At 28.6% G+C, this 27761-nt stretch overlaps 1 protein-coding gene across 1 annotated transcript; it reads right to left on the bottom strand.

Annotated features, from left to right (window-relative positions):
- On the bottom strand, positions 1-27555 carry LOC119685036 (phosphatidylinositol 4-kinase type 2-alpha). Its single transcript, XM_038099222.1, has 7 exons — positions 27265-27555; positions 26357-27002; positions 9651-9769; positions 9052-9378; positions 8364-8987; positions 8161-8300; positions 1-322 (listed from the first exon to the last, which is right to left on the bottom strand). The coding sequence occupies exons 1-7, from the start codon at positions 27385-27387 to the stop codon at positions 244-246; spliced, it is 2058 nt and encodes a 685-aa protein (XP_037955150.1). The 5' UTR covers positions 27388-27555; the 3' UTR covers positions 1-243.
- Between the last annotated feature and the right edge of the window lie 206 nt (positions 27556-27761).

The raw sequence follows: 27761 nt of genomic DNA on the forward strand, positions 1-27761 counted from the left end.
ATGAATTTTTATCTGTAAATTTAGAATTTTAAAATATATGAAGAAATTAACAAAACATAAGCATATTTAAGTGCACAGTATTCAGTTGCCAGCAAAGTACTAAAATAAATCTTTGTTGAAATTAAGACATGGCCTGCATCATTTTCGTTCGCAATCATAATGTGGTTATAATGAATTATAGCATACGCGGTATGTTCACAATATACGTATTAAGGTAACGATGCTTAACTGTTTATTGTCATGTTAGCACCATGAAAAGAATGGACTTTTATTTTGGAAGCGTTGCGTAAATGAGAAAAATCCTCGACTTGCTCCTCTTGACCTAAAAAAAAAATTCATATTATTATAAATAAGGTTTTTTTTATTACGTTATGAAATTACTAAATATTTTAGTAGGATTTAAACATTTATTTTTATTTGGTCAGCCAAAAATTCAATTAATTAAAATAATATAAAAAATGACATTTTTATTGTTGTAGTTCACTACTGTTCGAAAAACAGTTGTAATATATATTACTATATATATACGGACCTATTCTGCGCACCTTATAAAATTGTCAAACATTGACACTTGTCAAAATTGACTGCTGTAAAGGTTTTGGTATTCTGTGACATAAATAAAAAGCTCTTTTCCTTGTTAGTTGGTAATACCTCATATGCTGTTAACAACTATAAAAATATGCTCTTTTTAAGCATTTTTTATTATTTGCATGCATGACAAATATTCTTAACTAAAATATACGCGCCTTACAAGCATTTTTTTTATTGTGATTTGAATGCATGAAAAATGCTTTCGGCATTTTAAAATATATGTTCTTTTTTACGAACAGTTACGAACAATTACGAACAGTTACGAACAGTTTTATATACAAAACACTTTACACCATTGTGTGGTGAGAAGCATTAGGTACTTGAGCTTTGATGTGTCCAGAGTCAAGATGTGTCCAGAATACCAAAAAGCTTTCTGCTTTATAAAAATCAAAAATTTTATTAAAGAATTTGATAAATTTGTCAAGTGCACAGAATAGGTCCGATAGTATATATATATATAGTAATAGTATGTATATATATACAGTATATTGGTATATAAATATATAGTAATATATATTTATTTTTAATGTATATTGTCATATATTATAATATACTTAATATATCATTATATATCATATCATGTGTGTGAACCACACCTAATTATAAGTATATTGTAAAACTCTCTTTTAGTTTTTAAGACAATTATTATAATTTTAGATTTTAAGATTTTTGAGAAATAAATAAAGCAGAGTTATAAATGGACTGCAGAAGAGTGCGTTTCGTTTCAGCTCCAACTTAACTGGCGCCCGAGCAATCGTTGAAAAATAATAAAATTTGTATAAATAATTAATTAAAATAATTAAAAGATTGTAAAAAAATAATTGTATATAAAATTTAAAAAGAAAAAATAAAAAACATATAAAATAAAAACATTTTTATTTTCAAAAACGTGTTCACGTGCAAAAGCATGGTAATAACCTTGAAAAGAAAAAACTATTTACCCGTAATAATAAATACAACAATAACTGCAACCCTGCATAATTATTCACGAAAGCCGAACATTAATAAAATTAAAATAATCGAATTAAAATTAAAGATAGCAAATTATAAAATCGGTGAAGCCGCAGTGCGAAATACCTACCTGGTGACGAGGATAAAAATAATAAAAAAAAAATTTTTTCTTTATTTTCGATTGCTTTAAGGAAAGCAAAACGAATAGAAGTTTTTGATTTCAAATTTCTAAATTCGAATTTCGGCGGAATTTCAATTAAAAAATTATGCAATTCAAATATTAATAACTGTGAAACATTAATTAACTGTTCAATAAAAACTCAGTAAAAAATGACATGATAAAATTTTATTTCAAAGTGTGTAAAAACGAATTTCTTTAAAAATAAATGAAAAAGAGAAATTTCAGTAAAAAATGAAACAATAAAAAAAAAAACAACAATAAGTTGGAAAGAACTTGAATATTTTGTAAAAAAATATTACAGAGTGGATTTTGTTTGCAAAGTGTGAAGCTGAGTTGGCGAGAGGAAAATACAGCACGAGCACAGCGAAGCTGAAAACGATTATTAAATTGAATGGTTGATTGAAGGAAAAAAAGGAAAAAGCTATTGATTTGATTATTGAAAAATATAAATTAAACGTTAAACTTAACTTTAAGCTTAATAGAGATATAGTTAACAATTTTTTTTTCTTTTTCTAAATATAAAATCATTCTGATAAATTATTATATTAAGAAAATCATTTTTTTACCTTGTACATTTTAAGTAATATTATTAATTTGATTTAATCTTAGTAATATAATTTAATTTACAACCATATTGGTCTTATACATAAATCTATAAAAGTATTCTTTATAAAATGAATTCTAACGTTGTACAGAACTTTCAACTAATTCTGACTTGTATAAATGGCATTACTGAATTTGATGGTACTGACATAAATCAGCTACCAGATTTTATTAATACGGTCGAAAATCTGTTACCATCTTTAGAGAATTTTGACGAAACTTACAAAAAAATTTTGTTTAATTACCTTAAAAATAGATGCACAGGTCGGACTAGGGAAATAATACATCGAAATGCAGAAATACGGGATTGGGGTGATTTAAAACCAATTCTTTTAGCGAACTTTGGTGAAAAGAAAACCACAGTTGAATTAATGGATGAATTAAAAACGATTCGACTGGACTCAACAATAGAAAATTACCATTTTAAAATTAATAAGATTAGAAATCGACTACATAATAGAAGGCTCACTCACAATGAATTACACTTTTCGTCAATAGAAATAAATCGTATAGCATTAAAAGTATTCATAGAACATTTGCCTGAACCAACTAAAACTATGATATTTTCTAGAAACCCAAACTCTCTCGAAGAAGCATTTAAAGTTATTGTAGAAGCACGGCACCAGTCGTATACAGCATTAGGCCCATATAATTTGAGTCAACAACGCCCTACAAACAGAATTAATTTTAGTGATAATTATAGAAACACAAACAATAATTCGAGAATATTACCACAAGGGTACCAATCCACAAGGTCTAATAATTCAGAAACAAGGCCAAAACAATATCAATCTTTTCCAAGAAATTATTATAATAGATCGTCAGAAATGCCTGGTCAAAGGCAAACGTATAGATATGGATTCAATAATGACTCAAGAGTAGCACCACAATATTATCAACCGTTAAGATATATTGATCGTACATCCGGAGTGTCTAGAACACAAACTAGAACATCCAGGCATTCAAGTCAAATCAATAAACCTGAACCCATGGATATAGGAAATTCATCCCTAAATTTTTACATGGACGGGAAAAACAATTACCCTATATAATAATTGAGACGCACATAAGAAAACTATATTTCATAATTGATACCGGAGCAGAGTTCAGTTTGATTAATGAAAATATTTGTAATCCAAAATGGAAAACTAGAGTAGACGTAAATATAACAGCTTTTGGCAATGAGTTCCAAATACAAAAATTATGTAAATTTCCAATTTTTAAAGAATTTAAAGAAGATGGTTACCTGTGCGAATTTCTTGAATGCAATTTTAATAGAAATTTTGATGGTCTTATAGGGAATAATATTTTAACAGATTTAAATTTTGTAATAGATTATCCAAATAGACAAGTGAGAACAACTAAAACTGTATTAAACCTTTTTATGAACAAAGAAGAAGAAACTAACGAAATCAACAGTATAAAATTATTTACTAATACATTAGAATACACATTTGACAAAATTAATACTGAACATTTAAATAAGAAAAATTCAGAAATACTTAAGTCAATTATTGCTAAAAATTATAAAGTTTTTGACAATGATATTAATGGCAAATTCTCTTTTACAAATGAAATCAAGCACAAAATAATAACAAAAAATGATGTACCAATTTACTCAAAAGCATACAGATACCCCCAAATACATAAAAATGAAATTGATAAGCAAATAAAAGAAATGTTAGATCAGGGAATAATCCAAGAATCGCATAGTCCATATAATAGTCCTATTTGGATAGTGCCTAAAAAAGATCAGTGCAATGAGAAAAAATGGCGTATAGTAGTTGACTATCGCAAACTTAATGATATAACAATTGAAGACAGATTTCCAATTCCAAATGTGGACGACATATTTGACAAATTAGGAGATTGTAAGTTCTTCTCAACATTGGATCTGGCAAAAGGATTTCACCAGATTGAAATGCATCCAGATGATATATCAAAAACTGCATTCTCAACCGCGTATGGGCACTACGAGTTCTTGCGTATGCCATTTGGCCTGCGAAACGCTCCTTCCACATTTCAAAGATTAATGAATCGTGTTTTAAAAGAATTTATTGGGAAAAATTGTCTTGTTTATTTAGACGATATAATCATTTTTTCTTCAAGCGTAGAAGAACATTTTGACTCACTTAATAAAATTTTAAATTGCCTTGGTAAATATAATCTGCAAGTTCAGTTAAACAAGTGCACATTTTTAGTTCAAGAGACAGAATATTTAGGACATCTAATCACATCTAAAGGGATAAAACCTAACCCCATCAAAGTTGATGCTATAAACGGGATTGAATTACCCAAAACCCAAACAGAAATTAAGTCATTCTTAGGTATAACAGGATTCTTTAGAAAATTCATAAAAGATTATGCGAAAATAGCATGTCCGCTTATCAAATATTTAAAAAAAAATACTAAAATTAATATAAAAGATCAAGAATATAAAGACGCATTCGAAAAACTTAAAACTCTTCTTAAATCTGACCCTATTCTCGTTCCACCCGATTTCAATAAAAAATTCACCCTTATTACAGATGCGAGTAACCTTGCGCTTGGTGCAATACTCATGCAAAATGGTAGAGCAATTTGTTATGCTAGTCGTGCACTAAAACCTAATGAAAAAAACTATAGTACTATTGAGAAAGAGCTCTTAGGAATTGTTTGGGCAACAAAACATTTTCGCCCATATTTGTTTGGTCGCAAGTTTTCAATTCAGACAGATCATAGACCACTTATTTGGCTTAGCAATTTGAAAGAACCGAATTCAAAGTTACAGAGATGGAAGATTGAACTTAATGAATATGACTTTGACATATCACACATCAAAGGAAAAGAAAATGTCGTAGCAGATGGGCTCAGTAGACATGTAAAAGAGAAAAATATAAACGAATTCTATATTAACTTAAATGAACTGTTTAATGAAGACATCGAAACTGTTCACAGTGCAGATACTGACAGTGCGCACTTCATTAGCATTTCAGAAAAGCCACTCAATCTATTTAAAAGACAAATATTTTTGCAGAAATCGAAAAGGGAGTATTTTAAAACAAAAATTTTATACAAAAGGAAAACTAGAGAAATAATTGGGGTTTCATCAAATAGTGATCTTTTACAAATAATGCAAGATAAATTGCCTGAAAAAGGATTAATTGTAGTATACTGTAGCGATAATCAATTATATTTACAATTTCAAGAACTGTACTCAAAATACTTTGCAAATAACACCAAGTTACGAGTATTAAAATCGAACACGTTACTGGAAGATATTACTGATAGAGACAAATTACTTAATATAATCGAAGAGGAGCATACTAGAAATAATCATAGAGGTGTTAATGAAATATTTTCAGAGCTGAAACTAAAGTATTACTACCCTGATTTTCTAAAAACAATACAAAAATTTATCAATAACTGCGATATATGTAATCTGGCCAAATATGATAGGCAGCCACTGAAACACTGCCTTAATATAACAGAAACTCCACGTTGTCACAATGAAATCGTTCATTTTGATATCTGGTATCCCCAAAGAAATATTATGTTCTTAACCAGTATTGACAAGCTCACGAAGTATGCAACAGCGCACGCTTTGAAAGACAGATCATGGATCTCGATATTAGAAGGGATCAAAATGAGAGTTCAATATTTAGGTAAACCTAAAAATATAGTCACAGATAATGAACTAGATATTATATCTTTAAAAGAATTCTTTAAAGAAAATAACATATCTTTTAGGTTTACAACCACGTATAAAAAATCAGGTAATAGTGACATAGAGAGGTTACATCTCACTCTGAACGAACATATCAGGTTATTTAACGCCGACGTAGACAACAAGGATGGTATAAATGAGAAAGTATTTAAATCTATTACCCTATACAATAACACTATACATTCTACTACAAAAAAAAGACCTATAGATCTTATAAATAATTTAATATCTAAAGAAGAACTTTTTAACTTATCTGACCAAATACATAAAAATAAAGTAAACAAAATTAAGACAATAAACATAAAAAAGAACAATGTTAATACCGAGCAATTTGAAAATCAATTTGTAGATAATAATAGAGTCAGTAAGTCACAACCAAAATATAAAAGAATTACTAATTACAGGAAAGAAGGGAATTACATATTGTCAAATAACAACAAATTTAAAAAAATATATAAAACACAAGTAAAGCGAAAGTTTAAATTTCAAAACAATAATAATAATTAATAACATTAAAATTTAAATATGATTTAGTAATTTAATTAGATTAATTGAAATAAACGTTCAACAGGGACTGTTGAATGTAGGGGTGAGGGTGTCATATATTATAATATACTTAATATATCATTATATATCATATCATGTGTGTGAACTACACCTAATTATAAGTATATTGTAAAACTCTCTTTTAGTTTTTAAGACAATTATTATAATTTTAGATTTTAAGATTTTTGAGAAATAAATAAAGCAGAGTTATAAATGGACTGCAGAAGAGTGCGTTTCGTTTCAGCTCCAACTTAACTATATGAATAAAGTTTAATGAAGAAAATAATCATTAATAGTGTGTGTATTTACATATTTTTCTTAAACTTTAACTTTTATTTATTTTGAATGTGTTACACACATTCATACATATTAGTTGGTGTTTGGGGTTTAACATTTTCTATTCAGTTAAACACTAATTTTATTTATTGACAGAAAAATCCAATATAGTCTTCAGACATAATTTAATATGATTTTTTTTTCGTTTTAAAACACCCTTAATGGTCTATTTTTTGAATATTTTGGATATCTTATAGCAGGAATCATAAAAAAAAATTATTTTCTCTCTCTCTCTCTCCCTCAACATGCATCTACACCAGCAGGTTACCAGTGTTATTTTATATAAAAAGTAGTAAAACTGATTGTTAATTTCTTGTTAACCCTTCTAAAGGTTAGACTGTAATGGAACGTACTTAATCGTAGTCTTCTGTAGTTTACTAATAATACTAATAACTAAGTTCCTTGTAATTCTGTACTTTGTTTTATTTCAAAGTATATAAATTGAGTAGGTTTTATGATTTCTACCACATTTTTACTATAAAGCAGCTAAAATACTATCATAAATGTCATGATTTGAAAACTTATAACGGCATGAAAAATTATAAGGATAAAGACAAAACAATTACATTTAAATTTTGGGCATACAGAGAATATTAGTGCGGCTTCGCTGACTTCGTCATGTCGTGAGAATAGATGACAAGGCTTCAGCGAAAAAGATGTTAGAAGCAGCAATTGGAGAAAGAAAGCATAGAAGTAGAACGTATTTCCGGTAGACTGATCAAGTAAAGTGAGAGCTAACTGCGCTTGATGAACGAGACTGAAGAAAGCGTACACGCAGCAGCGCCACCTGAATAGGAGTACTGCAGTAGGCAGAAAATCGATAATGAGTTGTTATGATCAATTTAAGCAAGCAACGAGATATTAGTGATATAAGATTTTCAAATCATGTTAACGCAAAGAAAACAATCATCTTTTCAGCTCAACAATCTGCTATAAAATTGAATGACATGGCTTGTTTAGTATAAAAACAAACTCTGAATTAGTCCATTTAAATAAAGAATAACGCCCATTTCTATTTTAAGGCTCATACAAGTCATTTTTGTAAAGACTGAAATGACTGAGGCTTTTTAATAATTGTTAACAGTTAGTGTAAAACATATTGATTTAATAAAAAAACCCAATACAGCAAACATTTCAGTCTATTTCCAATAATATAGCATTTCAATATAAATTTAGGAACTGTTTCTTTTAAATAAGAATATTATTTTATTTGAAAAAATAAATATTAAACTTTGAAGTTAATTACCTCTCAACAATAACTGCAGGCATTTGCACCAACTGTACGGGCGATTTATCATCTTTAAGAGCTTGTGTCAAATTTAAAATTTGGCCACGCATCACAGACATTTGTCGTTCAAAAAGTCTTTTATCAAAACCTTTATCTTGCTATAATGATAGTTAATAGTTTTATTTGCATTTTTATACGTTTAAAATTAAATGAATAATTACTTGAAACAACGATAATAGTTCTGAACAAATTTCTTCTACGAAATTCATATCAGATAAGAATGGTAATACATGGTCTTTTGTTTCTTGACTAAAAGGCACTTTAGCTTGCGGTAACCAAGCCCAATGATAAGGATAAGCTCGCCACGAATCGGGGTGTTTAAATGGAAATGCCAAACCATTGTCGATGGCAGCAATTTTTATTTCCGGCGGCGGTACTTCATCCTCATCATCACTTTCAACCACATTATCACGAGCATTTGTGTCGTTTCCCTTTTGACTAGTGGATGGCATGTCAGGGTTTGACGACGATCTTGAATTTTCATCTTCATTTTCGTCAATCGCACCGCTATGCAAAAAACCAGCAGTGGGAACCGTTCGTTTGTCAGTCGTAAAAGCTCTTAATTTGTGTAAAACATTGGGCTTGGGCGTTGGTGATTCGTATTTAATTAGCCAATTATCGTTACCGCGATCTGTATTTCGTATTATGTAATCCAATATCACAAGACGTTCGAACTGCAGTTGAAATGATTTAGCAACTGGTTCCGGAAGTTCCTCTTGCTCAAAACGCCTCAACCAGTAGTCCGCGTCTTTATAACCCTCAACAAAAAGTTGGAAAGAACCAGTCTGTATTGAAGATATGAAAAAAAATTTTTTATCAAAAAAAATATAATAAAAAGCATATTCTTACCTTTAAAGGTAAGCTCATTCGGTTGAAATGGGCTGCAGGATAATGCTCTTTTATGCGTTGCTTAAGCTTCGCTTTTTGCCGATCTATGCGTGCATAATTAAATGTTTTAGCTACTAAACGTACAACTCTAGTTTTTGGTACAATATTTAATTTCAGTTTGCGATCGACTAGACTAGCTCCGGCCTCGGATAAATAGCCTTGATTTGGTATTAAACAAGCCCGCCCAAAACAACAAGGACAACATATTTTATGCATTAATTTAGTCCACTTTGGATTCAGTCTACCGTAAGGCTCCTCATCTTTGGGTTTGAAAACAGCTAATATTTGCTAAATAAAAAATTTCAATTTTATTTTAAAAGTTATATTATATTTAAAATAATATTTAAGATTGCATTTATTTTTGTAAGACATGTTACCAAAAATTCAACAAATACACTAATTGAAGAATTTCCCCACTCAAAATTCTTTTATTTTTTTAGCTCTTGTTAACACTAAAGAATTATTTTTTGCTTTTAAGCTTTAGAAGCAACAAATATTTCTAAGAGCTTACATATTTAATTAATTAATTATTTTTGCGTTTAAATATTGAATTTACTCACTCCATTATTATTTTTAACGAAATATGAACCACTACTGCCTTGATAAATTCGCTCTGGCATTATACCATGTTCGATACCAGTTTCTACTTGTGAAACTATATCGGCAAATACAGGATCATCTGAAATAAAATATTTATAAAAGAAATTTTTAAAAGATATGCTTAGATTTTTGTATGTTTATTTATTGTAAAGATATTACTTAAAAATATGTAAAAGAGTATTTCTATAGATAGATAGAAGCGCAATAAAGGATCTCAGCGTCTTTCATAAAAGGAAGGATAAGATAACTAAAAATATACCACCATTCGGATCCTACCAACTGTCGATGTTCCAAGAACGGTCGGGTCTACGTGCCGGAGCCACTCATCGTCTCCGACGATTAAGTGCCGTTCAACACCTCCCAAATCGACTTTCAGGTTACAAACAACAACAGCTGTTGATTGGGGGGAGATTATTGGATTTTTTATTTGATAAAACATGTCTGTGAAATTCAACTGAGTGAATTAAAAAATATAATTTGTATCTAATTTTAAAAGATTACTATAAACAAAAAATAATAGTAAACATATAATAAAAAAACAGTAAGGACTTTTTCATATCTGACTCTGTTCTCGGTACTCATAAAAGAATATCACAAATTGTTGTGCTTTCTACGAAATTCGAATATATAAAGCGACATATATATTCTTATCAAATCTGAATCATTTCCGAACAAAATGTAAGCTCATTATATTCAGAATTTAATGTAAACGCGGATTATACTGTCGATAACTGTCGATAGTAATAATATAAATTAAAGTAATTTTTTTCTTAATAGAAACTATTTCTTAATAGTAAGATTTTGTGAACAGTAGTGTATTATAACAATATTTAAATTTATATTTTTAACGTTGCCGCGTATCACAAAATCTCTATAAAAAGTTCTCTAAGTATATTCCTTTTCACTTAAATGCGCTGCATCACCGACTATTACTAAGCTTTATTTTTGTATTTCAAGCTAGATCATTCTTCACATATGGGGTCAATAATTCTCCATATAACATTTTTCCTACAATAAAATTTAAACACATTCCACATATATATATAGGTACAGGCATGTATAGGTTTTTATTTTTAAACAAATATTTTTGCAAACAGCGAAAATCTTTTATGTTAACTATATGAAAAATTCGAAAAAAATAATTATTGAAAGTAATCAACAAAATATTACTGATAAAATTAGTTCTTAAAACTATTATTCGACCACTGCACTTTTTATTATTCAAATATTTGTAAATAATTTGTATGCGCAACATATTTCTTCATAAGGAACTCTATAGAATTTACTGAGTGCCTTAACACACTTCTAAGTTTTTTAACATTAAAACTATAAGTTTCAAACCTTAAATTTATAAATTTTTTATTCAATTAATTAAGGGTTTCGATTTTAAATTCCATATACTTTGAAAAAATTACTACAAACTAAAAATAGAGAATATATACACGCAATATGTATGAATGAGAAATATTTAAAGGTCAATATTTCTTACCAATTATTTGTGGTGAAGAAATTTCCTCGTAGGAGTTTAAACTATTCAGTGATAATGTATCTGCTAACATTTTGTTTTTAATGCTACCATCCAACAGAAATACGATGTGAGAGTGCAAGAAAGTACTTCAGACTGAATGCAAATAATTTCGAATTAAGAGTATAAATAAAATTACAAACTAAATTATAGTGAGACGAGGTTGACTGACAGGGGGAAAAACCTTGGAATTAGTTGGCTTTACTTACTTAGGTTCTTTTTCTTCAAATTTAACACAAAATACACACGTATGTAGATAAATATATATACATATATAAGTATAACATTCTTACACAGTTATCGCCACATTATTACATTCACCCGCTGTAATGTACAATATGTAATTTTGCATTCGGTGACGTATTAGTTACATTGTTTACATTCTATTAATAAGAATATTGAACATTTTAAAGAAAATGCAAATTTCTATATATTGTGTATTTAACAAAATTCAATAAATTAGAAAATAAGTAAATTTAAAACAAGAAAAAGAGAAAACAAAAAGAGCTTTAATAATTAATATATTTAGTTTATTAATATATACAGGCCGTTTTTAACTAAATAGTATAAATACAGGAGGAGACGATTTCTTGTTTCAAGAAACAATGTAAATCGTATGGAAAGGAAAAATCTCAATATAGATCAACATATACCAAATTTTAGTCAATTATAATTACTTTAACTTGATGCTAAAGGTAGCTTTATAGATGGTTGTGTGGGAAGTAATTCCCAACCATAATAAATATTAACGACACAAAAAGAAATAATACTGAAACACAACAATTAAAAATAACTTAACTTTTAGAGGGATTCGCTCTATCTTGCAAACTCATTGGAAGATGCACGAAATGCACAGATTGTGTATAATTGCAATAGACAAGAACAAAACACACGCGCAAAGTTTCTTGCAATTTTTTGCCACCTTCTATACCTAAACCCATGTATATATGGTTGTAACTAAACAAAAGAGGGGGAAAAAACAGCTGTTTTGACATCTGCTGTTTCTCATGTGGCTGTGGTATGCTGCAAAAACAGCTGTTTTATTTTGATGTTGCAATTCTGCAATGGAGGTATTCTCGCACTCTTGCAATTTTAGTATAGCATTCTTACATTTCGTGCATATTACAATAATTTTGCAAGACGGAGTGAAAACAACTATTAATTCATTTATTGTATAATTTGCAATTGAATTTATTAATGAACTTCCAGAGCAAAATAATTAATTAAATTTCAAGTAAGATCAATAAAAGTACGGCTTTGAGTCAATTGGCTAATTACCACTAACGCTGAGCTTCAAATTTGACAGGGTACAAGTTCAAATCTTGGTACTTGCATTGTCAACAAGTTATTTATTAAGTATAAAGTATTAAGTATTATATTTCTAAAAGACGGAGTGATGATGGGTATTTGCCAATACTCGAAATAGCTGTATGGTCACCCAAAAATTTAATTAATTAAAAACAATAAAAATTGTGTTGTAATTAAGTACTGTTCAAAAACCTTACGTTTTTGTTTTTATAAAAGTTAAAGACGATTTTATTATTGTGAATAAATATTTTATGCAACTAAATATTGTCCATTCTAGTCAAATACCTCTTGCCATCTTTCTAACAGAAACACGATTCCATTCTCATTTGAAGCAGAGGTATTACCTTCAAAATTTTTGTAGAGAAAGGCATAAATAATAAACAGACGCTACCAGATATGGGAAATATCGTGAGTATGGCAATTTGGCAACTTTTCGTAAGTCACCAAAACTTGTATGCGGTCTCACATTATTTTGGTGGAACACTACAAGATTTCTATATTTCAATTATTCAGGTCTCTTCTGTCGAAGTATCGCATTCATTTTGCTTATGAAAGTACCCTTCAGAATTGATTGTTGTATTACCCGACATGAGCTGAAAAAAAGATTATCATCATCTTCAACTGACCGTCCAGTATGTGATGTAACTTCAACACGAAATAGCCGAGTCAGATTTGTGCAAACCACATCAATACGTCTTCTCCATAAACAAGGAATAATTTTTTTGTTATTTTAACAGCATTTTTTTAATTTGGCGTATTTAACTTTTAAATATGCCAAAAATACTGCTATTTACTTTTCATATTTAAAATGACGCCAGCAGAAAACTACTGTGTAGAATCAATGGAATTTTTGCACAAGTAAGGCTTAGCTGGCAAAATATATGATGATTATGGGCTTTAATGTTTTTGACTTGAACCCACTAAAACCCACTCTTAGGAATGTATGGAGAAGATTCCCACAGCAATGTGGGAACTTCATTTCAGTAATCAGGGGAGATAGAAAGTAGATAGACTTAATACCTAGTGAACTAGGTTCATCTAAGTCAGAAAGCAAGGGCATGAATTAAGAAGAAAGGATAATAATGAAGGTGGTGAGTTTACGGCTAGTTAGTGGGGGTGAGACTAGTGATATACTTTGTGACCAGGGTCACGAAAGCCGCGGTTAAAGAGGGGAATAGCGAGAGGATTTTGGTCCAGCTCATCAAAATAGTGGAGAAGGTACTGTGGAGGTTTAAAACGTAAAGTTAGAACAAGGTCTACTGGGAGGGTATCTGGACAAGAGACATCAGGAGGGAGGTCATGGAGCCGGGTGAGATACCTACGGGCGAGTGTCAAAAGGTACTCAGCAATACGAGTGATTTTGGCATTGTCATACAGAGTAAAGATAGAGAAGTGCTTGCCATTGTTTTAATGTAAAGTTAGCAATAAAAAAATATAATTTATTAAACCCTATATTAGGAAGAGACGAAATTGCTTTCCGAACAACTCATCATTATGTATTTTTTATTAAAAAAACAAATAATTTTGTTTCAAAGCGGACATCTTTAGAAACAAAAATACTAAATTAATTTGAAAACATTTATAAGTTACTAATTCTAAAAAGAATCTATACCACAAAGTGTATTGTTGCTTCAAAACTTTAGTTTTTAAAATTGATTTATCAATTAGGACTATAATTAGCAGTGATATACATTTGTATGTCGTGCCAATTGTGTCAAAATGGTTAAAATATGTCTTCGGAGTATTTACAATTTTAAAAATTCAAAAATTCAAAAATATATATATATATATAGTCCTATATTAAAATAGGACTAGAAAGCCCAACTCCATAAAGAATATTTTTGAAACTTAATTATTTAATAAATTATAAAATAATGTAATAAATATAAATAAATAATAAATAATGCATTTTCTTAAAAAAACTTACACAAATTTTTTAATGGACAATTAATACAGAAGCATTCACCCAGCGCAAGGCTCAAGGATAAATAGGTTGAAATAGAACTCTCATCATCTTCTTCATCCGTTTTAACGGGTTTAGGTGTTATGAAAGCATCGCTTTCAATCCGGAACAGTTTTTGCGCGGAATTGCAGCAATGCAACTTATGACATTCACAACATTTTTTATCAGGAGGTTTGATACTCGCGAACGATCTTACTGAGAACCGTGAACTTTTAGTTTTAAGTGACATTTGAGACATACTGAAACTTTACTGCAATTTTTACCCAAAAGCTGTATTACATATCTATATAATCTATTACTTGATGCGAAGTTATTGTAAAATTTATGTATACATATTTTCATATAGTAAATGTTTTGACAGAAAAAAAATTTTTTTTGTCACAAGCAGGAAAGATAGATTAAATATGTCAAGCAATGTCTATTATGTTATGTTTAGATTATTGTATTTAACACCACTAATTTTCACACTTTCCGATTTTAAACAAAATCTTATAATATTGTAGTACTATTAGAAAATATGATAATAAATTACTATTTTTATAACCTCCATGAGTTATTCTCACTGGTTATTTTTAGTGGCAAATTGAAAGTGAGCATATCTACATTTCCTTTTAAATTTAGACAACCAAAAAATACAAAAGTAGTAGTAAAAATACGAAATTGGCATTACTGATGTGACACTCTACATAACATGCATTTTCGACATGGCTAGAAAGAGCTATTTTGACGTGCCTGTGAAACTCTACATAACATGACCCTATATATATACATTAGGTGTTCATAATGCTAATATAATGAGCCTAGAGTACATTTTTTTATGCAATTTTATGCAAAATAGCATTTGTTGCTAAATATATATATCGAATTAATTGAGATAGTGTAAACTTACTTAAACTCATATTTTTTATAGAAATTTAATTTTAAATAAAATAAATTTTCTTATGAATAACATTTTCATGCTGCGATTATTTTTATGTACGAAACTGATATAATATATGTTATAATTGTTTTTTATCTTCAGAGAATTTTCATACATACAGACGAATAATATTTTAAAACACAAGAATTAGTGAACTTTATAAATATTATATATATATTATTAAATTAATGCACAAATTTTATACTTTTAATCAAATATTTTAATCAAATATTAGTTAACCTCAACCTTCACTCTTACAACATATTGTTTAATGAGCAAATCAAATATTTTTTAGTACATAAATGCACCAGTTTTATACTTAGACTTTTATCTGGAGGTTAACTAAGTACTGCCACAGTTTTGTTTCCTCAAGTATCATCATCCGTGACAACAGGTTCATTCTGCTCTATTTTTTGTTTTTATTTTCAAATTTCTTATGTTCATTTCTTCTAAATCTTGCTGCACACTGTCTTTTCATCTTTTTCTTGGTCACCCTCTTTTTCTGCTGCTTCCTACTTCGTTCTCACAAAATCTTAAAAGGCATTCTTATTACATGTCATTTTCCTCAAGTATACTCCAAAAAAAAAAACATTTCGTAGTATGCTACGACAGCCTGTCTCTCCTATAATAATTTTATACTCTTTAGATCATCAAAGACTATGTTTCACTCTCAGAAGCTAAGAGTTTTGTAGATCTTTGGTCATAAATAAATGCATGCCAGGAAAAAAAGCGGCTAAAGTCAGCGTCTTGCAAACTGTCCTTGTAATACCTTTCTAACTTTCGAAAATGTCGTTCAAATGATATAATACCATATTTTCTTGATACACCTTCGCAAAGTCAAATTGCGATGTTCTCACGTCCAGAAATTAGATATATCCTTTTTATTCTGCAAACAACTATTCCCAAGTAACACTCAGGAATTCTACTATTGCTGCGGTGGCCGCATATCATCTACTCCTATCTTCGATTCCTAAAGTAATTTCTCCAATCAAATTCAACGCCGTTTTGGGATCAGATCAATACCTTTTTCTTTTTTTACTTTTAGTACTTAGGATCTGCCTACTTCTAAACTTCTAATCCATTTTTTAATTCTTTGCCGAAATTCGATGGCTAAATCACATTAAGAATAGTTTTTCTTCGATGTATTCAATTTCAATTTCATTTTCCTTAATCTATTTATCCTATTATTTGTTATACCAATATAAATTTTTATTAATTATTAAATAATTTTTTGTTTAGTTTTAATATTCCAAGAGCTGGAGATCTCTACAGTTATAAATAAATAAACAAATAAACTAAACTGAACAAAATATAGAAAATAGTTTTATTCCACTTTGTATGGTATAGATATAGCAGCTGAAAAATTCAAATTTTCGTAATATGAGCACGATTTCTAGCAGTCTTACTTGAAAAGTAGTCCACAGTTAGATTTTAAACTAAGAAGCAAATGTGCAAAATTTAATTAATATATAATATATGTAATATATGCCAACTACGAGTCAAATTACCCACAGTACACTGAGTATAACTTGAAGCAATTTTCAATGATAGTTACTTAGCTCAGTAGTTTAATTGTAATCTGACTGTCGAATTCCATATTTATAGCAATAGCTTTGCATTGCGCTTTCCTGAGACTAAAATGTATTTAGAAATATACCCAGTGACTAATATTAGAAATAAGAAGCCTACAGTGCTCATTATCAAACATGTTAGTTTGTTATCTTAATTATAATTTTACAATTTTGTAGGTAAAGTTTTTTTCAAAATATATCTTTCGATGTCTGAAGCATAAGATAATATTAACATAAAATGAATTGTTATCATAGTTAGACTTGGGGAAAGTCAAACTGTCAGTTTAAATATACAAGTAAAATTATGTATGTATCTGTTATTGAAGACCTTCTATGAAATAATATATCCGACTTTCATGTTCTTTAAATGCAGTTTATAGTTTTTAGCTAATAGTTAATGAACTATCAAATATTCACATATGGTATATTCTACACGTAAAGTATAATCACGGTAGTTATTTTTATTTAGTTATAGCAGAGTATTTTATAAGCTGTGATTTTTTCTTTCACTACATGAAAAAAATAACAACTGTGGTTGAAAGGAATTGACAGCACTTTTAAAATTTGTTAAATGTTTTTTTGACATAAATTTTTTTTATTGTGTTGTGTACAATATGCAATATAAAAATTCTAAACAATAAAAATTAATTAATTTTAATAAAAGAAAACAAAATGGATATTAAAAGGGCAATAGTAAGCATTTTTATCTTATATATTTAAATGATTTAATTTATTTATGAATTTGTATTTATTAGTAAATTTCCAGTGAACATTCACAATAGACTAATTGTTGAATCTGGCTGCACTGAAACTTAAAACTTAAAATGTTTAGCTAATAAAACCTAACTCTGAAGATTTTAAGAGCATTATTGTTGCTTCACATGTTTTCTTTTGTAAGTTGCGTGTTTTTTTTTGCTACTCTGAAAGAAAAAATTACGTCTATAGTAATAATTGAAGCACTTAATATTCTCAAATACTTTGAATATAGAATATAGGGTTAAAGTAAAGCCAGTATTACTGGAAGCTTCTAGCAAATGTCTTAAATATATATATTTTATATATTTATTTATGTTTACAATATATATATCTATATATATTTTAAATATAAGTAAAATTTAGAAAACTTTTATGGAATCCCTGCTATTTTGTGTGTCATTAAAAAAAAAACAAAAAAACTAATTCTTATCAGAAAAACATAAAAAATATACACGCTGTTTGTTCAGTTTTTATTTAATTTATTTTTTTATCACTAATACGATAAACATAGACATGACGAACTAAATAATATGAAAATATATATATGTGTATGGATGTCTATGGGAATGAACATAAAATTAAAAAGTACAATTATAAGATAGAATTTTTTTAACATATATATTAAAACGTTAATAAAAATTATTCTAACTAGCTGAGTAATTAAGAACTATAAAAAACTTTTGTGCTGCAACTGACCCTAACCGAACAGAAGACATTCCGCTTTTCGAATAAAAGCCAGAATGTCGTCCGTTGAGGACCTCCTAATGTCAGAAGGAGAGAGCAGCCCTCCTCCCAGTGACCTCCTCCTTGCCCAGATCAAGGCTGGGTCGACACTCCGTCTCCTCGGATAGACCCATCTTATTAAGGTGCAGTCCTTGGTGACCCGTTAAATATCCCACCAGCAATCTCAAGTCTGATCTGCTAAGGAGGGATGTCTTGCGATAACTATATCGGTGAACCAACTCTTTAGACTGACGGTTACCTCGATTGTCGCGCCAGTAGCGACCTCTCTCGGCTAAGATCCATTTATCAATTAGATACCTAGTTGTAGACCAACTTAATCCACAATAGGGTTCCGGTCCACAGATTTGAGTGGCAGAACCTGCCCTTGGAAGACTGTCGGCAAATTCATTACCATTTACTCCTGTGTGACCAGGCACCCAGCAAAGCGTCACTTTGTTTTTGCTTGCTAGCTGCTGCAGCACATCAAAGCAGTCTAATGAAAGCTTTAAGAAAAACCTCCAAGAGGATAGAGCTTTGACTGCTGCTTGACTATCTGAGTAAATACAGATGCGGGCGCCTTTCAACCCGTTGTTTAAGTTGATACGAGCGCAGATCTCGATAGCGTGAACCTCCGCTTGGAAGACAGTGGGCTATATACCCAGCGCTAGCGAGATTCTGGTGTTAGGACCAAATGTTCTAGCACCAACTCCTTCTTTGATTTTTGAACCATCGGTGAACCATGAAATCACTTCTGGTTCTGCTCCAGGAGTGCCATTTTCCCAGTCCAATCGATCAGAAATGAGGACTTCGAACTTTCTACCGAAGCGAAGTTCCATGTTCATGCGATCTGTCCTATCGCAGATCTTTATGCCAGAAACTAGTCTGCAGATAGAGTTTTGACTGTCAAGACTTCCGTGCATATTGATATCAGGGTGTAGCCTAGCTCCACTCAGGGCTGCTGTCTTTTTAATGAAGAGATGCAGGGTGTAGCCTAGCTCCACTCAGGGCTGCTGTCTTTTTAATGAAGAGATGCAGAGGGGTAAAACCCACTTTAAAAAAAAAAAAAAAGGTAAAACCCACTATGGACTCCAGTGCTGACGTGGGACATGTTCTAATAGTTCCCGTCATAGCTATACATGCGAGTCTTTGCAGTTTATTGCATTTGAGTACCTATCTGATCACCTATCTAAGAACAAGAAAAAAATTAAAAGAAAGGAATATATGAGAATGCATGTTTATTGATATAGTTGAGGTTTCTCAAATATGATCTAAATAATCTGTTTTTCTCTTTTTCTTGTAATTCAGCTTTTGTTATCTACATATAATAAAAATATGAATATACGTGGATGCAACTAAGTATGTCAATGAAGAAAAATATCTTAGAAAAATATAATGCGTATGACCATAAGTGTTACTTATTTCATAAATAATAATAAAATGAGCACACATTAAATACAATAATCATTACAATCTTAAGAAGTTATGTAAATAGAAATAAAATAAAAATAAGTATTTTAAATAATTTAAAAAAAAAACAATAAAAAAGAAATTTATTTTTAGATAGAAATAGAACGAGTACGAATAAAGTACTTTCGGCTAGATACCTGTTCATGAGGTATTCTACAGTGCACTTTTTTTTTATGATACAAGCTTGCGTAAAATAATAGCTTATCTGCATATACAGAGTTGAAATTTTTCTGTGGGATGTCCACTTATCAACCTATATCATAATTGCAGAAAAGTTAAATACTAGCTGTTTGCTTCCATTTCTTTAAAGCATCCTGAATGCTACGCTGCTACAGCAACTCAAACATAATATTTATTATAATTATTTAATATGTTAATTATTAAAATATGAAATTCAAGTACATTGACATTATCTCTTCATGTTCTGCAGGTAATAGACAAGGAATTCAATACCTGCATGTGGCTTTCATTAAACAAATTGAAAAACTAAGCTTAATACTATGTTCAGAAACATCTTAATTTCACAAAAATCATAATTTCATTTTCGCTTCAGCGAAATTAAATTGGTTTTTCCATACAAAATTTAGTTTTAAGGTTAGAACGGAATTAAGAAAATATGCCTTAATTTCCTTGAAACAAAGGCTGAAATTAAGAGACATTTCAAATACAACTATACGTAGAATAAATTTTAAGCAAAAGAAAAAGTTGAGATAACGAAAAAGGGAAATTTTTTTAAAATAAATATCAATGACAGTTGACTTTAATAAAACCGGAAAATATTTTGAAAGTGATGCAAATTTTTAATTTTGAATATAGAGAAAAAATTGCAACTGTTATTAATTTAAAATAGAGTGAAAAATAATTCACATACCTGAAATTGTCTAAAGCTAATAAAACTACTAAATGTCATCCTTTATTAACTATATAATAATCAACTTTTAAAATATCCCAGATACAAATGGTGTTTGGAGCATGTAATTTTTAACATTCGTTTTGTAAACAGAAAATGCATGATTTCCTTAATTTGGGGCAGTATGAACACTTTCGTAATTAACTTAATTTCATTTTTACGAAATTATGAAAATTTGGCTGTCTGAACATAGTATAAAGTATAAGAGTTATTGTTTAGGTAATCAATAGTCTTAATTTGCTAAGTTTACTTTAGGAGACCTTCGCATTATAAATTTCAAGGGTCGCACTAATTCTTCTAATAATAACACAATTCAATAAATTGTGTTATTTTAACAGCAAAAATTTCTACAATTTTTTTTTATTTAATTAATTAAATAATATTTGGATATTTCAAGGATTGCCAAATACTCATCACCAGCACGATAAATGTTACAATTGTTATTTTTTAAGAAATCAAAAAAAAAGGAAAAAAACGTGAAATTTGAACAGCGATAATATCTTCCAACTTTGGCTTGTCCGCTTAATAAACGCGATAATCATTGCTTTAAATTTATCATGTTCAAAATTGTAAGCCTAACTAACAAAACCAACAGCTGTATGGTCAACCAAATAAAATTCAATAAAATTCAATTAATTAAATATAGAAAAAAAATTGTAATTCTTCGCTGTTTAAAAATCATAAAAAACTTCTATTCAGAAATTAGTATCTTTGGCATAATGGATCTTAAAACCAAATTAAATTTAAAACATTAATTTCGAATATCTTTTTTGAAGAAAAAGCAAAAAAATACTTCGGAGAACGTAATAAATTACAACTTATTGTATTATATAGTATTCATATAAGCCCTTTGAAATAATAAAAATAATAATGGAAATTGGAAAATAAATATTTAATTGTAACGTGTTTTCAATATATTCATTAGGAAATCATATCGGAAAAAGAAAAGAATTTTTCGTAAATATCATATTACAAACAGCAATAGGCCTTTTCTTTTGTAAGCATGTCGCAAAAGAACAAATAAAATAAACACTATTTTCGATGGCAACTCTGGACAAAACGAAAATTTTGTTAGGCTTACATATACAAAACGCGTAATAAAATTGGAAGTTAAAATTTCAAAAATGAATAATAATTCTGTCCAATTATTGGCAAGAACATTTTCCTTTTTACATTATGATTAAAATAATAATTTATATGCCTTTTACAAGAAAAATAATAAATAAAAAAATAATGTATTTGTTACAAACAATGATAATACGAAATACGAAAAATTTACGAAATAATTCACAGTGAACTGGAAATTTCATATGTACTTCCAAAAATCGTTCACAATACACAAGTTCTTAGTCTTGGCAACCATGTGATTTAAGCTGCTTATTAGTTAAGCGGTTTCAAAAAGGTTGGATTAAATAAGCGAGCAGTGTTGTTTCATATGTTATTTTTAAAATAAGCGGTTGTTCTTTTGTGATTTGGTTACAAAAGAAAGCGCCTAACGATGAATCAATTGTTTCAATAGTCAATGACAAAATTGTAAATTTATAAATTTTTTGAAATAAAACAAAATTGTTACTTATAAATATATTTAGAAGCGTATTAGGGCTGAACTATAAAGTGCTTTACAAGAAATTCAATACAAGCCTTGGAGAACTTTAAGAATTTATCTCTTCATATCTCCCTACCCTCCTTCAAAGTCTCCTTCTCTTATTTTATCTTACAGAAAATTCCTTCATAAGTCTTTATTTTAACCATTAAAAAAAACACTGATATACTTTTTGCTAGTGGCCGAAAATAGCATGGCATCACATTATTTGTTAAGATAACCCTACAAAAGCAGTATTTTACAGATACAAGTCAAATATTTCAATACTTCAAAAACTTCGCTCAGTATACAACAAAATCGGACGATATATTTAAGTAGTTCTAACAATATTTAACTTAAATAAGAAGTTTTTATTAATTTACCATGTGTTTTTATAATATAACACATAAAATATACATGGTATGGAGTGCTACTTGTAGTCGAAAAATCTTATTAATAGTTAATATGTATAAGAAACCGTTTTGCAAAAACGAATCGTTATAATAATAATATATATTTTATACATAATGAATTAGTACTTGATATACTGGAGTGGCAGTGCGAAATGATTTTATGATGACTGTGTATGAAAATAATATTTAGATCGTAAAAATTGCTGATAAGAAAATAATTGCTAAAAACAGGGAGAAGGCCTTCTTATCTCCAATTCTTCATAAGTAAGTTTATACCAAATTTTTTGATAAAATGCAATTTAAATTATATATTTTTGAGCAAAGTTTATTATATATAACTCATGAAATATTTTTAAATTCTTTTAAATTATTATTCACAAAAAAAATATATTTATTATTAAAAAAAATTAAAATTATATGTAATATACTCGTACATTTGCATTGGGACAATTGATTCTTTGTTGATGTTTATAGGGCGTAATTGAATTTCATATCAGTTTTTAACACAAAGCGCAATTTTAATAGATTTGTAGAAACAAAATAATTATAAAGCTAAGAAAAATTTTATTCTATTCTACAACTTTGCGTAAATAAACGAGAATAATCAAAATGACTGGATTATTAATATATTTTATATATTGATGAAATTATTAAAGGAAATACATAATGAACATAGAACATTTTTTAGATTATATGGGCCTGGTCGTATTGTTATTAATAAGTAATATCAGTTAAATCAAATGTGCAATAATTAAGTAGAAAAATCGTAAAGCATAAGCATTTGTAATCAGATATACATCTAGAACGTTAAATTATAAAACGATTGAGGTAATTTTTATAAAGAAAATAACCCAAATTCTATTCAAATGTTTCGGTTTGCTTATCGTACAAATTATCCATAAATTTATATATAATATAGTATCTAGCCCCAGATAAAATACCAGCTATTAAAGACATATCCCCGCCGACTAACCTAAAAAACTTTGTTGGTGCGCTGATACTGTTCTTGATATCGAAGATTCATATCAAAATTTTCAAACACTACACAAGGTCTGACAAAAGTGCTTTAAAAACAAGAACAATTTGATTTCAGTTTTTGTACTTATATATCTTGACTTTACGGATTACACATTTATGTAATCATATATAAAACGTTATTATTTTATATATAAATGTGCACTCCATGCAGTTTTAAGCAGGGATGGCGCTGATACGCTGCGATATAATATCAGGCTGTTTCTTAAACTATATCTGAGTTTCCATATTGGAAATACGAATTAAGATATATTTTAAATCTATATTTTTATTTCAAATATATATTGAACTATATTTTATATCTCAATTCGTTATTAAAATTAAGTAGATTCTTAAAGACATTCCTGTTCCAAAGCTTATTATATACTGTAAGAGTTCCGCTCAATGAAATAACAAGATTACTGATTAACTTATAAAGCCGCTAACTACTCTAACTTAAAAGTTAAAAATGTAGATGGGCAAATATTGTAATAGCATTACGTTTAATTCAGCAACAGTTCCTGGGTTATGTATTCAATATAATTCTATAACTATAGATGGTTTAGATGTCAACTTAATGGTTGTGCACATTTTTTTTTTAACTATTAAATTATAAGATTTTAATTTGCAGAACTAACAATTTTCTATAGAATTTGCTAAAAAATGTAAACAATTTTGTGGAATGACTTAAAAGGAATCCTAATTACTAATTAACTAATAAAATATTATCCTATCATTAGTTATCACGGTCAGACTAAACGTTAATAATGGCACACTAATAGCTTTTTCTTAAACAATATTTATTTAGTCGTTTTTCTGATATTTTATTGTAATATATTTTAAGGTCATTCACCATCACTTTAAGGAAAAATTGATTTAGAATATTCATGTATCTTTTTAATTATCTATTATTTGAATAAATTATTTTATTTTATATTATATTTAATAAATGAAACGGGTAAGCTGTTTTTTAAGTTATAAGAATTCACAATAAGTCTGGTACAATAGGACTCTTCTCGCCGCAATACCGGCTGTTGGGGTATTTCACGACAATAGGTTTAATAATAATATAAGAATACATCTAAATGCAATCATTTATTTTAATCTACTATTTTTATGAATAATTTGAAAATACCAATTTTTATACCCTACTCTGTAGTAAATTATAATACATTAAATTTGTCAAGATATTTGTAATACAAGGAAGAAGATGACAAAACCCATAGAAAATATAAAAGTTTTTAAATAATTCTATATATTTTTTTGTAGCAATTAAACTTTAATAGAAGTTTTATTAAATTAATATCAATCAAATTCATGATTGTGTGATATTTGTTAACTATACTAAATAGCGTCAAAATAACTGAACTGGTACGAACTTATTTTCCAACATTATTGTATTATATAATAATATTATTATACATTATTAGTATAAGATATATATTTGTAAATGTATACAGAAAATATATGTATAAAATATTATATGTATAATATATTATAATATATATATTTGAATATGGTTCTTTAGACTGCAAACAACCAAAATTTTTGAAATGCTTTATATTAATTTTTTGACACCATCGCGCCATGCCAAATACACAAAACCTTAATGGTTCAATACAAGGGTCGGTGGTTTAATTAGAGTAAAAAAGCTCTGAAGGTTCCGCTATAAAACCTTTTCAGTTCAGAATCAGTTTAAATAGTAAACTTCTTTTAGTGAATGCAGTATAATATGAAAAAAATGAAATATATATATAAAATAAAAATAAAAATAAAAATGTAGATGAATGTTACTAAAAACTTGAAACCTTTAGTCATAATATATTTTTAAGTACAATTAATTCACATGTTTGAACTTGTATGTATTTACATTTATTTTTTAAGTTATATGAGTATATTTTTAACATGATAATTCTAGTTAATAATCACTATCTTATTTAATGAAAATTGTTTACTAAGTTTGAAAAAAATAGATTATCTCATGTCTGTGTAAAGGGTATTAAAATAACGTAAAGATAAAACTTATTTGTTTGGTTTTTTTTTGTAATTTTGTACTGAAATAGTTTACAATGATGTTGGGAATGATGAAATAGAAGATAATATATGTGACTCATCAGAAGAGTAATTATTTCTGAAGCGCAACAAACACGTTTATTAAGTAATTTTTATATAATTATCGCAATCATTCAAATATGCATACTCTTAAACGAATATTTATATCAATAAACCTATTTAGTTTGAATAAATTAACTAACAGTAATTACAAAATGTATTATTGCAGCTAGAGTACTTTGACCGCAATTCATTGAAAAGAAATATTTCATATGCACCTTTTTAAACAAGAACCAAAAGCTCTTTTACATATATTTATTTACACTCTATGCAAATTGAAATTTGTATGGCTTCACTTTTGTGGTTGATATATTATATATAACCCAATTTTAAAGTATAATAGAATATCGACGTTAACATTTATGTACACCTAAATATGAATAACTAGGAAGTATTGACTTACCGACAAATGTATTGAAAGATAAATCCGTTTGATCGCGACCGCCGCTTCCACTATGTCCACCTAATAAAGGCTGTGATTCACGATTATCTCCCCCACCCATCGAACCTACTTCAAAATCAACTTCTGGCACTAAACAAATTTCGTCACCGTCGTCAGCACAATCGTGTCCGTGATTATTTAATGGCAAATTATGAATTTTATGAAAATTCTGTGGAGAATTTCGAAGTGACAACGGTGTAACAACTCCACTGCCGGGTTGTGGTGTACTGCGATTGCTGGGATTGCTTGCACTGCCACTACTGCTACCGCTATGGTTCTCTCTGTTGTTGCTAAGAGAAGGTGAGGTGTTTGATGAGAGCGAAATGATGCTGTTGCCGTGAGTATTTTTAAGCGTTGACGGTTGGAGCGTTTGTTTATGGTTTTGTTTATACTGCTGATGGTATCCATTTAGTTTATCGTTGCTTAAGTCATTATAGAAAGTATTTTCATCGTCATCGTCGTTATCAATACTAACATCATTTGTATCACTATATTTAATTTCGGCAGCTCCATCGTCATCATCGTCAACAGATAGCAGCACGTTTTGTCGGCGCGATTTTTTCTTTTTGCCTTTTTTTTCTTTATTATTAATGCCAATTGTATTTATCTGCAATAAAGAAAACAATTTAATCAAAATTAATAAATGATTCAAAAAACATTTAAAAAAAATTTTTTTAAGATTGTTACAATATGTTACTAAACACGATTTCTGTTTAATTTAGAAACATATGGTAGAGTCAATTTATAATCAGTTATTTGGATATGTAAAATTTAAATGTTTATACGGACTGTCAACTAATTAAATTTATTTTATAATGACATTGAAATTATTTACAAATAATTAATGACCTTGAATTTTATTTACTTACTTCAACTTTTGTCGTTGTTGTGAGTTTTCCTGTACTTAGAGCAGGCGTTGACTCTTCATCTGAAAATGTGCTCATAAGATCAACGTCCTCCAACTGCACTAAAGGTGGATCCACAGCCGACATGTAGGAACAAACGCTTGAAGTACGCACAAAATTGTCAAACGAAAAATGAAATCGTGCAATTAAAACAAAACTAAAATATATTGAACGTAATTATCTTGAAACTAGTGCGTTTCAGTTAATTAAGATTTATTTTGTAAATTTTTTATTTATTATATTATGTTCTGCTTATACGATTATTAAAAATTAAATCAAAATAATATTTTTTGCACAAAATGTTCGATTATTGATTTTGTTTTGTTCTTCGCAAAATTTTCCTTTTTCTATTACTATAGTGATTGATATTAAATCGTACTATTTTTGTTATTGTTAAATTTTAAATTAAGTTCTTGTTCTTTTATAAATACTTTTTCGTGAAATTTCAGCTGCCGTGTACT

Source organism: Teleopsis dalmanni, chromosome 2, assembly GCF_002237135.1.
Source record: "Teleopsis dalmanni isolate 2A chromosome 2, ASM223713v2, whole genome shotgun sequence".
Classification (NCBI taxonomy): domain Eukaryota; kingdom Metazoa; phylum Arthropoda; class Insecta; order Diptera; family Diopsidae; genus Teleopsis; species Teleopsis dalmanni.